This window comes from Thamnophis sirtalis, unplaced genomic scaffold (genome assembly GCF_051295495.1).
Source record: "Thamnophis sirtalis isolate CommonGarterSnake01/CBP01778 unplaced genomic scaffold, rThaSir2_p1.2 scaffold_10, whole genome shotgun sequence".
In the NCBI taxonomy this organism is placed as follows: domain Eukaryota; kingdom Metazoa; phylum Chordata; class Lepidosauria; order Squamata; family Natricidae; genus Thamnophis; species Thamnophis sirtalis.
In genome coordinates, this window is record NW_028261390.1 from 68818687 (window position 1) to 68832984 (window position 14298).

General features: G+C 45.6%; 1 protein-coding gene across 1 annotated transcript in view; it reads left to right on the top strand.

Annotated features, from left to right (window-relative positions):
* The window catches only part of NWD2 (NACHT and WD repeat domain containing 2), a 58597-nt gene extending 50328 nt beyond the window's left edge, over positions 1 to 8269 (top strand). Inside the window, exons 6-7 of the mRNA XM_087724801.1 lie at positions 786 to 1375; positions 3726 to 8269. Of these exons, the coding sequence (XP_087580927.1) occupies positions 786 to 1375; positions 3726 to 7658 (4523 nt within the window). The 3' untranslated portion in view covers positions 7659 to 8269. The remainder of the gene's footprint in view (positions 1 to 785; positions 1376 to 3725) is intronic.
* Positions 8270 to 14298: the final 6029 nt, after the last annotated feature.

Here is a 14298-nt window from a genome sequence, read left to right on the forward strand (position 1 = left end):
TAAAAATTAAATTACAGCAAGCCGATTCACATAAAGGTAAGGGTTAGGTTAAGGGTTAGGGTTAGGGTTAGGTTAAGGGTTAGGATTAGGGTTAGAGCGTTAGCGTTACGTTTAGCGTTAGGTTAAGGGTTAGCGTTAGGTTTTTCGTTACGTTAAGGGTTAGGTTTAGGGTTAGGTTAAGGGTTAGGTTTAGGGTTAGGTTTAGGGTTAGGTTTGTGGGGGTTAGGGGAAGGTTTTAGCTTTATTTTTACATTTTTCGATCTTTTTCGATCTTTTTCGTCGCGCTGTGATGACGTCACATACGCGCTTTCGTCGACCGCGATTTTGTCGTCCGCGGTTTTGTGGTAGAACCCATTTAAGATGGGTGGACTTCAACTCCCAGAACTCCTGCAGCGAAGCTCAGGAACTTTTAAGGTGGGTGGACTTCGACTCCCATCTCAAGAACTTTAAAATGGATGGACTTTAACTCCCAGAATTCTCCCAGCCATACTCAGGAACATTAATTTCCCCAACCAATCTCAGAAATTTTAAATTCTAGGACTTCAACTCCCAAAATCCCCCCCCCCCAGCCAACTTTAGGAGCTTCCCCAGAGCTGAAGAAGTTTCTTGGAGGAGAAGCGAAACATCTTCAAAGAAAAAAACAGAAAGTCCTGTTGCTTCTTGGGGAAAAAAAAATCACTTTTGATGCAGCCTAGTAAATTTGGATTCCGCGCAGCAGATTTGACTTTATTCTCCACGAACTTTAGATGTTTTCTTACCTTTTTCCTCCTCTTCTCTTCTCTCAGCTATTGAAGATGAGTTCGATTTCGCCCTAGGAAAACAAACCCCGGCTTTTTTGAAGAAGTGCGTTTGTTACATCCGGAAAATTGCCAACATCGAACGTTTCGTGAAAATGCCTGAGATGGAGAAATACATGGACGTCCTTCACAGCGGCGGGAAATTTCTGAGGGATCCCGAAGCGCTTGAAAAACTCATCCGACTCAGGGACGAATTTGTACCTACCATTGTGGCTTCGTCCAACTTGAGAGTCTACACCTCCGTTACGCATTGTGACATCAAGTACGGTTACACCCAAGAAGTAGAGAGCCACTACATTGAAGGTCTTGGCAAACAGTTCTACGAAGACATGATTGACATCATACAGGCAACCGTCCAACAGAATTTTGACATAGAGACAGACTGGATTTATGACGAAGTCCTGCAACATTCCTCTCTGTGTAGAACCTACTCTTCCTTCTACGAATATAGATGTGAGGCCAGAACGATCATGCGTAAATACCTCCTGCCGAAGAAAATGGGCCACGTTAATCCTCTGATCATCTACGGGGGACCCTGCACCGGGAAAACATTTTTATTAGCAGAAGTGTCAAAGAAGGTAAAAGCCCACAGCCCTCCTGTTAATTTTTTTCCCCCTTGCTGTTTTAAACCTAAACAGTTTAAAGACTAAAAGTCTTTAAAGAGTTAGTCGTTTGGTCTTTCCAAGACTAAAACTGAAGACTAAAAGTCTGTAGAGATAATCAGTCATCCAGGTCATGGGTGCCCCAAAGGGTTCCACCACAAAACCGCGGTTGACTAAAGCGCGCTCGACGAAACCGCGTACCTGACGTCATCACAGCGCGACGAAAAAAGCACGCTGTGAGCGCTAAAGTTAAAATTAACCCCTAAACTAAACCTAACCCCCCAAAACCTAACCCTAAACCTAACCCTAAACCTAACCCTTAACCTAACACTAAACCTAACGCTAACCCTAAACCTAACCCTAAACCTAACCCTAACGCTTAACCTAATCCTAAACCTAACCCTAACCCTTAACCTAACCCTAAACCTAAACCTAAACCTAACCCTTAACCTAACCCTAAACCTAACCCTAAACCTAACCCTTAACCTAACCCTAAACCTAACCCTTAACCTAACGCTAAACCTAACGCTAACCCTTAACCTAACCCTAAACCTAACCCTAACGCTTAACCTAACCCTAAACCTAACCCTAACCCTTAACCTAACCCTAACCGTAAACCTAACCCTTACCTTAACGTGAATCGGCTTGCTTTCAAAGCGCTTTTTAAAGCGCCCTTTTTTCTCCGCGGTCGCTGTTGTCGCGCTGCTGATGACGTCAGCGACGCGCTTTAATCGGACGCGCTTTAGTGGACCGCGGTTTTGTCGTGCCACGGTCCCAAATGTGCTTTTTCCAGGGGGCAGCTGGACTTTCTTTGAAGACGTCCAGTCAGAGTTGAAGAAGCTGAGAGGCGAAATGTCTTCAAAGGAAAAAAAAGGAAGTCCAGTTGCCTCCTGAAAAAGCACCTTTGGGATAATTGAAGATCACTTCTCTGTTTTATTTTAAGCTGTAATTGTAGCTTTCTCTAGATGACTTCACCTGTTGGTAGCCTTATTCTTGAAGTTGCCGATAAGACAAGAAAAAGCATTTGACTCATTAAAGTGGATGAGTCTCTTAAAGCAGGCTCAACTTTATTTTAGGCTCACACAAAGAGGCACTTTTGCCTTATCTTTTGATTGTCATGTGATTTGTTTACATTCTGATGCTTGATGACCGACTCACATTTATGACGGTTACATTGTCCCTGGGTCATGTGATCCCCCTTTTGCGACCGTCTGACATGCAGTCAATGTGGGGAAGCCAGATTCGCTTAAGAACCGTGTTCCTAATTTAACAACCACAACGACTCTCTGAACATATGCGGCCAGAAAAGTCGTAAAGCAGGGCAAATCTCACTTAACAAATTTCTCGCTTAGCAACATAAACATTGGGCTCAATTGCTTTACTTCTCTCTTTATACTGAAATGAATTTCAATTGTTATAGGTTGAGAACTCTGTTTTAATTAATAAATAAATATCACTTGTGCTATTTTTCTCGCCTGGATTACTGTAACGCTCACTACATGGGGCTGCCCTTGAAGAGGTTCATCTGGTCCAGAATGCGGCCACGTGGGTTATCATGGGGGTACCTAGGTGCTCCCATGTTACACCCCTTTTAGGCAGCCTGCACTGGTTGCCAGTGGTGGCCATGGGTCACTCTTTTTGGTGCCATTCTAACAGTCACTAAACAAATTGTTGTAGGTCAAGGACTACCTATATTTACCGTGTATTGTGACCTGTTGGCCACCGGTCCCTCCAGCAGCCGAATCAGAGGAGGAGGAGGCGTGGGAGTCAGGGTCAGCATCAAGGCAACCTTAGAGCTCCGAGGGGGAAGCGGGAATGGAGCTGGCAGAGAGAGAGAGAGAGAGAGAGAGACAAAGGCAGAGCCTGGGCCATCCATCAGCCCTCAGATGGAGAGTGAACAGCCCTCAGGTCTGGAGGTGTCTGATGAGTAAGAGGAGGAACAGCTGAGTCCAGTGCCTGACACACGGATGTGCAGAAGGCAGAGGAGAGGAGAGCAGTGGAAATCTATGGGCTGGTCCTTGGTCCAGAAGAGCTACCACTGCTAGCAAAGCCCCACTCTAGCTCTGGGGATAAAAGGCAGGGGGTGGGGTGGAATAGATGTGGCAGACAATTATTCATCTCTCTGCCGGATAGACTTGTTAGCCTGCGGTGAGAGAGAAACTTTTTGCCGGGGCTGCCAGCACTCCTAATAAAGGCATTGTTGATTTAAATACAGAGGTTTTGTCGTGTTTGGAGAGTTTGGTCAGAACACCATGTTTCTTGCGTGTGTGGCTGGATTAAGTCTGCTAACTTGAACAATTAACCTCTTTGTACTTCTACTTTGCAGGCTTATGCTTGGCTGAAGGAAGAGATGGGACCTGAATCGGATCCTGTGGTGATCATAAGATTTATAGGATCTACAGAGATGAGCACAGACCTGAGGACCCTCCTTCAAAGTATTTGTGAACAGTTAGTGGTCAGCTATCGATGCCTCGTGCAAAGCTACCCAAAAAAGACCCACGATCTCCGAGACTTGTTCGTTAACCTTTTGAACGAGTCTTCCTTTCATCGACCTCTGGTTTTAATCTTTGATGCTCTGGAACAGCTGGCCGATCACGAGGACGCCAGGAAATTGTGGTGGCTCCCTGTTCACCTGCCTCGTTCGGTGCGCATTATCTTGTCCACGCTGCCGAACAAGCATGGCATCCTGCAAAAACTGAAGAGCCTCATCCATGACGAAGACAGCTACATTGAGTTGACACCAAGGGACAGGAAGATGTGCAGCCAAGTCCTCAAGCAACAGCTGCTCCAAGTGAAGAGAAAAGTCACATCGGGCCAACAGATCTACGTCAACGAAGCTTTCTCTAAATGCACTCTGCCGATGTTTGTGAACTTAACCTTCCAAGAAATTCGACGTTGGAGGTCTCATAAGGATGTCAATGAGTCTTCCCTCTGTGTCACTGTTCACGATGGCATAGAGCAGATGTTCTGGTCCCTGCAGAACATCTGTGGAGCGAGACTTTTGTCCCGAGCCCTTGGCTATATCACAATGTCCAAAGCTGGCTTGAGTGAAATGGAATTGGAAGACATTTTGGCTCTCGATAACACCGTCATGCTCGAGCTAAGTCAACGCATCAGGAACCTCAATCCGTTGAGAGTACCGTACATCTACATCGCCAAATTAAAAGAAGGATTAACCGGATACCTCGTAGAAAGACAAGTCAAAAACGTCACCCTTTTAGTTTGGGCGAATCGGCACCTACAACTGATTGCCCAAAAGATTTATCTTCACAGTGAAGAAGATGTGCATGACATGCACGCTGTCATTGCAGAGTATTTTCTAGGGGTTTGGTCCGGAGGCCGGAGGAAGTCTCTTTACGGCGAAGATCAATATCTGAACGGCTGCCTGGACAGTGACAGCAGGAGTATGAACAATGAGGAGAGGCACATGATGGACCTCATGAATTTCGACAGGCAGTCCCCCGATCAGCCTTGGGTCTTCCAGTGCAATCCTTTGGAGCCCGACATTTTTTTCATTAACCACCGGAAAATGACCGAGCTTTTGCACCACCTAACCAAGTCCGGGAAATCTGACGACATTTTGTACGGCGTCATCATGAACTTCAGCTGGCTTTACACCATGATCAAAATTGGACAGTTCGACAAAGCCCTCTCGGATGTGGAGCTGGCCTACAACTACTCGCAGGAAAAAGAGCTGAAGTTTCTAGCGGCCATCCTGCGGGCCATCAAATACAAAGTGATCAAATACCCAGGGACCCTCTCAGCTGAGTTACAACAGAGGCTACTCCCGGTAGTCAGCTCCTTGCCCAAACTGAGACAGCTTCTTCTAGAGTGTGACAAAGATGGCCCTAAGTATTGTTCTATTGTTCCACTTCATTCTGCTATGGACATCACTTATAGTCCTGAACGGCTACCTCTGTCCTCCAGCTGCTCTCAAGTGACCGAAATCCTGCCTACCTTCAATCCAAATGTAATTATTGTTGCTCTAGAAAATGGGTCCATCAGTACCTGGGATATTGAGACCCGCCAACTCTTAAGGCAAATTACAACTGCTCAGTCAGTTATTTTGGGCATGAAACTGACGAGCGATGAAAAATACCTTGTGGTGGCCACCACCAAGAACACACTCTTGATTTACGACAATCTAAACTCTTGTCTTCTCTCCGAGGTGGAAATTAAAGGCTCAAAGCATAGCGGAATTGGAGTGAGTTCAAGTTTTATAAATGGATTTGCCCTCTCTGTAAACCATGCGCTGTCGTGGTTGGAAGCTAGTAAAGACATTACAGTGATCGATCTACTCTACGGATGGCCACTTCATCAGTTCCACTGTTGGTACGAAGTCACCTGCGTCCAGTGTTCAGGAGATGGGATGTACGCTTTCTGTGGACAACATCTGAACACGGCATCAATATTTCATTTGGGCAGCGGCGACAAGCTGGCCACGGTGACCTCTGAATTCTCAGGAGGGTTTGTTAAGTTTCTTCTCGTCTTAGATGCAGCTCAAGAGATGGTCATGGTGGACAGTGAAGGGGCCCTCTCTATTTGGAACACGGAGGAAATTGCCCACCCTCAGTTAATGGACGACTTTGATTGCAGGAGGGGGGATAGCGAATTTGTCAGCCTTGAACTTGCTGAAGACCAAAGCGCCATTCTAATCTGCAAGTCTCTCGGGATTGACCTCCTGGACACCAGCATGTGGAAAGTCGCGGAAAAGTTTAGAGCGAAAAGGAACGAGCGCTTCGTCTCCGCCACATTATCCAAAAATGGAGATTATATCATTGCGTCGATTGAAAACACCTCTGCCATTTTCATTTGGAGAAGAGATAGCGGGCAGTGCATAGCGACCTTACAAGAAATCTCAGGGAACATTGTCCGGTTGATGAAGTCAAACCATCACAACATGCTGCTCTCCTTGTCCACCAGCGGGGTCCTTTCAGTATGGGACATCGATATTATCACTGCAATGTCCAATATTGACAAAACTGGCAAGCCGATCCAAAGAATGGTTTTGCCCGCCAAGGGGGAAGCGATTTACACGCTGGATGGATCCGAAGCTATCCATAAATGGAACTTCAGCACGGGGTTCATTGAAGCAATATTTAAGCATGAAAGCCTGGTTGAAAACTGTGTCCTGACTTCCAACGGGAAACTGATGATTACGTCTGATGACAAATGCAGCCAGTACGTGTGGCAAACAGACTCCGGTGAAAATCTCTTCCGCATCAATGGGCAAAGGATATGCCAACTGTTGATAACCCACAATGACCAGTTTGTGGTCTCCCTCTGTGAGCAAAATGCATCCAGGGTTTGGAGGCTGTCTACCGGACACCGCGTGTGCAACATTCTTGTGGCCTTGCAGAACGCATTTATAACCACGGCAAACACCTTTGTGGTGGGGATGACAAAGAACAAAGTGTTAGTAGTCAGCCTGTGGACTGGTAGCATAACCAAGAAGTTTTCTTGCGATGATGGCATCACCATTGTGGATATCAAACTCATCCCAGATTGTCCGGATATCGTAGTCTTTATAACATCTGCTGAAACCGTGAACATCTACAGTCTTAGCGAGGAAGTCGTCTCTCGGCGTTTACAGCTGCCTAATAATTTCTTGAAAACATTAGAAGATTTTGAAATAGCGCCCAATGGAAAACTGGGGATTCTCTCTTGTGGGGATGAGAATATCAACATCCTAGATCTTCACAGCGGCAAACTTCGAGTGGTCCACGCATCAGGTATCATCTGGAGGCAGAGGCTCTCTCAGGACGGACGCTACCTGGTGTACATTTGTTTTCGCAGTGGGGAAGACGACGAGGATAACAGCGCCATCTCTATCTTAATTGTAATGAGGTTGGCGGATGGCAAAAACATCGGGGCCTGCTCGCTCTACAAAAACCCCGCTTTCCTAACTCTTTCCCAGAGGCACCTGAACATCATCGTGGGCTTCGACGACGGAAGCATCGCCACGTACACCGTGGTGGATCGCGTGGACGCTGCCCTGAAAATCAAAATCGCTACGTCAAACAGCCGGCAGATTTTCAACAATGCCTCTCAAGCGATGAAGCCGAAGTGTCACCATTACAGCTTCAAGGCGACCGCCGACTGCATCTGGAGAGAATCGACGGAGGTGTTTGCGAGAGACAGTCCCATCACCGTGGTGGATGTGGAGACCAGCGACGCCACCCCCACCAAAAAACACAACTATTGCTACGATAAAGTGTGCTCCGCCATAGACTGCAGAGTGTTCACTGCTGGCAACTAAGCGTCGAACATGGAGTCCGCTCGCCCTTCTGCACGACGGATATCGCATTTGTTATTGGGGCATGAGCCAGGTTTTTTTTTTAAAGAAGCCAATTTAAAAACTAACACAATTCCACGAGGCAAAGAGAAAATATTTGAAGGCGAAGCTTGATCCACAGTGTTTCAAGCAATATCGTCCGATGTATTCTGCTGTTTTAAAAAAAATGGGGTAGGGAAGGAGGTTTTTCAATAAGCAATGATGCTATATTTCATATTGGAATGGGGCAGATCAAGCATTTTTTAAACTAAAAACTAAAAAAAAACACCAAAAAAAAAATCCAGCTGACCAGAAGCAATTTTGAATTGATATACCACTTGCAAAAAAAAATAGGTTTTTTTCCTTCAGATGGTGCAATCAGATGTTTACATGTCACCTTGAAAAAGTTTGATGCATTCCATAAACATTTGAAGTAGCAGCTGTTAGAAACCCCCCCCCCCCACACACACACACACTCATACACACAAAGACATACAAAATACCATATTTTTCGGACGCACTGGAGTACAAGACGCACCAAGGTTTTGAAGAGGCAAATTTTTAAAAAAGTTTTGAGACTCTGCAAACCTTCCAAAAATGGGTCCAGGTTTTTTTTAAGGGCATGAATAGCCTTTAGGAAGCTTATAGAGTGCTCCTGGGGGCTGGGGGGGGGCAAAACCATGCAAAAAACAGCCCAGTTTTTGCTCATTTCTGCCCTCCCCAGCCCCCAGGAGCTCTCTGAAAGCCTCCTAAAAACTATGTACGGCCATTTTAGTGAAGGAGGCGGGGTTTAAGGAGGCAAAAAATGCTGTATTCAGTGTATAAGTCACACCCAGATTTTCAGCCTCTTTTTTGAGGGGAAAAAGGTGCATCTTATACTCCAAAAAATATGGTAATTGTTTAAAAGAAAATAGCAAAGGGATTTTTTTCAGCCAGTGAATAGCCCGAATTCTCCCAGATTCTTCAGTCACGGCCATCCTTTCATGTAAATCTTTTGTCACTTAACTCGGTGCTCTTATACTTCTGATTCATCCTGCTTGGTTTTTTTTCTCTCACTTGGTTCAGGTAGAGAGGCAGGTGAAGTAATCTAAAAGCCGCCACATAAAGGGTGAAGACATTGTCTTTGAATTAAACAAAATACCCCAAATTGCAAAGCGCTTCAAACGTCGACAAAAAGTTTTCTATTGCAAAAATACAATTTTGACAAAATGGCCGATTTAGATCCTGTAAAGCGGGGGTGTAGAACATGGCTGACTGGAGGATTTGGGAATTGAAGCCCACAAGTCTTAAAAGTCACCAAGGTTGCACACTCCTGCTTTACGGGATCTAGCACGGCTGACTGAGGGATTCTGGGTGTTGAAGTCCACAAGCCTTAAAGTTGCCAAGGTTGGACCACATGGTAAAGAAAGCAGTTTTGTCTGGATTTTGCGCTGTTTTCTATATCCTTCCCAATGTCTTTCAGGACAACGCTTAAGGCAGAGGTGTCAAACTCAAGCCCAGAGGCCAAATTCGGCCTGCGGGATGCTTAGATCTGGCCTTGGAAACAGCGGACCGGCCCACAGTGCCACTGCCAGCAAAAACGGAGCACAGGAAGGTTGCGTGCGGCCCTCCAGAGGGCCATTGCAGCCGAAAACTGAGCTTGTGAGGGCTGTGGGCAGCACTACCAAGCTCCATTTTTGCTGACAGAGGGTTGCAGGAGGCCGTCGCAACCGAAAATGGAGCTGAGGAGCCCGTTTTCACTGGCAGTGTGCTCAGGCCACCACAGGCACCCCCCATATGAATGATGTTGAACTGGCCATGCCGGTTCCACCACAAAACCGTGTTCGACTAAAGTGCGCTCGACGAAACCGCGTAGCTGACGTCATCACAGCGCGACGAAAAAAGCACGCTGCAAACGCTAAAGCTAAAATTAACACCTAAACCTAACCCCCCTAAACCTAATCCTAAACCTAACCCTAAACCTAACCCTAAACCTAACCCTAAACCTAACCCTTAACCTAACCCTAAACCTAACCCTTAACCTAACGCTAAACCTAATCCTAACCCTTAACCTAACCCTAAACCTAACCCTAACCCTTAACCTAACCCTAACCCTTAACCTAACCCTAACCCTAACCCTAACCCTTACCTTAACTTGAATCGGCTTGCTTTCAAAGCGCTATTTAAAGCGCCCTTTTTTCTCCACGGTCGCTGTTGTCGCCCTGCTGATGACGTCAGCGTCGCGGTTTAATCGGGCGCGCTTTAGTGGAGCGCGGTTTTGTCGTGCCACGGGCCATGCCTACCCCGGCTTCCCGAGGTCACACACAACCCTGATGCAGCCCTCAATGAAATCGAGTTTGACACCCCTGGCTTAAGGGATAACATTTTTCCCTCAGAAAGGGCATTAGGAACCGTGCATCCCATTCCATTCTCTCTTTTTAACGTCAAAAAAAAAAATCACTCTTATGATCCGTTGTGTTGTAAGAAAGTCTGGCTGATTCTAATCCTTGCAGGAATCAGAACGGGAAGGATTCACACGTCCTTCCCGACGCATTTAGTGTCTGCCTTATTGTCATTCCTGTTCTTTCCTGCGCGAAACACGGACGCGAGGACCAAATTACTCGGGGATTCCCTGTGACACGCTCGCCTATGTGCTGAAAAAGAAGCAAACAACAACAACAACAATCTGGCTGCCTAAAGGGTTCTTTACTGTTACACTTTGTAATAAATTTCTTACTTCTCTGTACAATATCATACTCTTCACTTCCTGCTTTGGGTTGGCCTTTTTATAAGATTTTATCACTTCGATGCCTGCGAGTATTAGGAAAAATGGGGGTGTAATTCTGATATTTATTTATTTTTAAGTTCATCTCCTCCTGTTCTCCTACCCTTGCCTTTTCTAACCGAGAGCTCTCTCCAGGTAGTCCTTAGAGGAGATGGGATTTGTAGTCCAAAGATATCTAGAAAGCCCTCTATGAATTGGACACGCGGAACTCAATTAAGATATAAAGTATGTGAGTTTCAGAGAGAGGATCTCAGGGGTGAAATGCTACCGGTTCGGTCCGATTCACCTGAACCGGTAATAAAAAAATGCTACCTGTTCACTCGAACCGATAGTAAAAAAAAAAATGCTTTTAAAAAGTTTTTTAATGATTCTGACGATCAGCTGTGTCGCGCAATCATCAAACCTTTTAAAAACCTTTTTAACACATTTTTTTTTACTACTGGTTTGGGCAAATAGGTAATTTAAAAAATGCTTTAAAAAGGTTATTAAAAGGTTCTGACGATCAGCTGTGACAATCAGCTCTGCCATGCAATCATCAGAACCTTTTAAAAACTTTTTAAAGCATTTTTTTACAACTGGTTCGGGCAAATAGGTAATAAAAAATGCTTTAAAAAAGTTATTAAAAGGTTCTGACGATCAGCTGTGACAATCAGCTCTGCCGCGCAATCATCAGAACATTTTTTAAAACTTTTTAAAGCATTTTTTTTATTACCCGTTCGGGCAAATAAGCAGTAAAAAAAATGTTTTTAAATGTTTTTTTTTAAAGTTCTGACGATCAGCTGTGACAATCAGCTATGCCACGCGATTTATATTAGCTAGAAATCAGGAAATCCTTTCTAGCGAATCTAAATCACGCGGCACAGTGTCCCCCCCCCCCGCTTTCCTACTTACCTTTGCACACTCAGAAAAGGCTTCTTAGCACTTGTGGTGCGCATGTGCGTGAAGTGCGCAAACCACATGAAGCAAACCGGTAGCAAACTTCGGAGCATTTCACGCCGGGAGGATCCCTCCTATTAATTACAGAAAGTATAAAAGATTTCTAACTGTCTCTGAGTGTAAACAACATGTCTTTGTAGGCCGGTCTTCCATTTTAAAATAAGGGCCACCGGTGTCTCTTCCCAGCTTGTGTGTATTTTATAACAGAAGTAGGTAAAACAGCTGCTTGTTCCGGTTTTGTCAGCCAATATTTGAGGACTCCGAGTATCCTACTTGTAAAATCCTCTGGCGCAGAAGCCCTCAGAGAAAATTTGCACAGGGGATGAGGTTACACTTAATCACGGAGGGAATTTGCACATCACTTGCTGGATGGTCAATTTCCTTTTTGACATCAACATGTCATATACAACCTCCTGGGAGAGTGATGTGGTGGCCTAGAGTTAGAACTCTTGCCTCACGGTCAGGAGGCTGTGAGTTCGATCCTAGGTAGTGGCAGATTTCTCTCTCTCTCTGGACGCAATGAGAATATATCTGCTGAACAAAACTCCATATTGGTGACAGGGAAGGGCATCTGGCCATGAAACAGTCTGCTAGCTCAATTCAGATGGCCAGACTCCACCCCACAAGGGATTATAGGGTCGTTAAAAGAAGATGATATATACAGCCTCCTGGGAGCCATTTAATCTTGAATTCTCAAATGACACCAGGCCAACGATGTACAGTTCATCCCATGGTGAAGAAGTTGCTCTAGGTGGGGTTTTGAACTATGAAAACAGCTTCCTAATTAAATTGAAATTTGCAGCGGAGAAATTGGATATTAGAATAGGCATGCCAGTTGATCAAATGCATTTGTGCTTCAGTTTAATTGAGCTGTTGAGTGCATTTTCTTACAGGTTCTCCCCCCCCCGCCACCCAATCCAATAATGTCATTCATCAACTTGGTTCAGATAGTCCTTGACTTACGACCACAATCGTGCCCCCCGCATTTGCTAAGTCAGACAGGGACACTCATTTTACGACTTTTCTTTTCTCCAGACTCCTCCCCTTCCCCCCTGAAAATTCCACTCCCTTCTAGCACTGATGATATTCCCTAGTTGGGTCGTGAAACGTCCCTGCAAGAAAACAACCAAGATGTGGGAGCATCAAGGATCCCACAGTCCTCCCCTTCCTCCTCCTCTCTTCCTCTTCTTCCTCCTCCTCCTCTCCCCCCTTTCTTCTCCTCCTTCCTGAAAATTCCACTCCCTTCTAGCACTGATGATGTTCCCTAGTTGGGTAATAAAACGTCTGCACGAAAGCCACCAAGCTCAGACACAACCAAGAACGGTCGCAGTTCAATCTACAAATATTCTCTTCTATCTGAGGACTGTCAATACCCCCACCTAATATAGGTAGTCCTCAACATACGACCACAATTGGGCCCAAAATGTATGTTGTCCAGTGACAAATTTGTTGAGTTTTGCCCCATTTTACGACTTTTCTTGCCACATTTCTTAAACGAATCACTGCAGCTGTTAAATTACTGTATTTTTCGGAGTATAAGATGCATCGGAGTATAAGACGCACCAAGGTTTTGAAGAGGCAAATTGAAGAAAAAGTTTTTGCACTCTGCAAACCTCTCAAAAATAGCCTGTTTTTCATGAAGACGGGCCCTTTTTTTTCAAAAATAAAGCCATGTCTAGCCTTTAAGAGGCTTGCAGAGCGCTCCTGGGGGGTGGGGGGATAAAAATGAGCAAAAAATGTCCCTTTTTTTTGCAAAAACAGAGCCATTTTTTGTCCAAAAAAAGGAATGGATAGCCTTTAGGAAGCTTATAGAGTGCTCCCGGGGGTGTTTTTTGCTCATTTCTGCCCTCCCCAGCCCCCAGGAGCTCTCTGAAAGCCTCCTAAAGGCTCTGCATGGCCATTTTGGTGAAGGGGGCGGGGTTTTGGGAGGCAAAAAAGCTGTGTTCAGGGTATAAGACACACCCAGATTTTCAGCCTCGTTTTTTGAGGGAAAAAGGCGCGTCTTATATGCCGAAAAATACGGTAGTAACCCCCAGTTGTTAAGCAAACCTGGTTTCCCCGTTGACTTTCTCATCAGAAGGTTGCAAATAGCGATCCCTTGATCTCGGGGGCACTGCAACCCGTCATAAATGTGAGTCAGTTGTCAAGCTTCCAAAAGTAGATCACATGACCATGGGGATGCTGCAAGGATTGTGGGTGTTAAAAGTGGCCTTAAGTCACTTTTTGTTGTGGCCCGCCAGCGGTCAGCGGAGCTGGCAGCAGAGTCGGACAGTGAGGAGTTTGGGGAGGAACACGGGCCAGTCTTGGAGGCTGAGGAAAGCTCAGACGAGGGCTCTGCTTCGGAGGCTGAGAGGGAGCTAGACAGCAGTGAGGCGGAAGAACAGCTGGAGCCTGTTCCCTGTGTCCGCATGCAGAGCTGCCAAAGAGAAGAACAACTAAGAAAGCAGGGTCGACTTGGGAGTAAAGCCACACCTTGGAGAGGATTGGCCCCTCCCATAGGAAACAAAAGAGGAGTGAATGGGGAGGGGGCTTCTGCAGGAAACAATTTGTCCCTTCGGTCGTTTCAAGAGTGGAAAGTTCTGTTTGTGCCTCTGACTCTGTGCCAAGTTTTGCCTTGCCCTGAGTTTGGAAACTTGTTACCTGGCAGTTCTCTGAGCGAGATAAGGTTCGTGTTGATAAACATTCCTCTGAAAGACTGTTTGCCAAGCCTTGCTGACTGTGAATGAAAGGAATCCACAGTCATGTAAATAAAAGGGGTATTGACGGGACCCAGACTCTGCTTCTCACTTTTTAAGGAAGCCTAGGTCAGAACACGCTTTTCAGCGATGTTGTAACTTCAAACGGTCACTCAACAAACTGTTGTAAGTCAAGGACTACCTGTATAGATGTCCCACAACTAAAGCACCTTTCCCCCCACATCCTCTT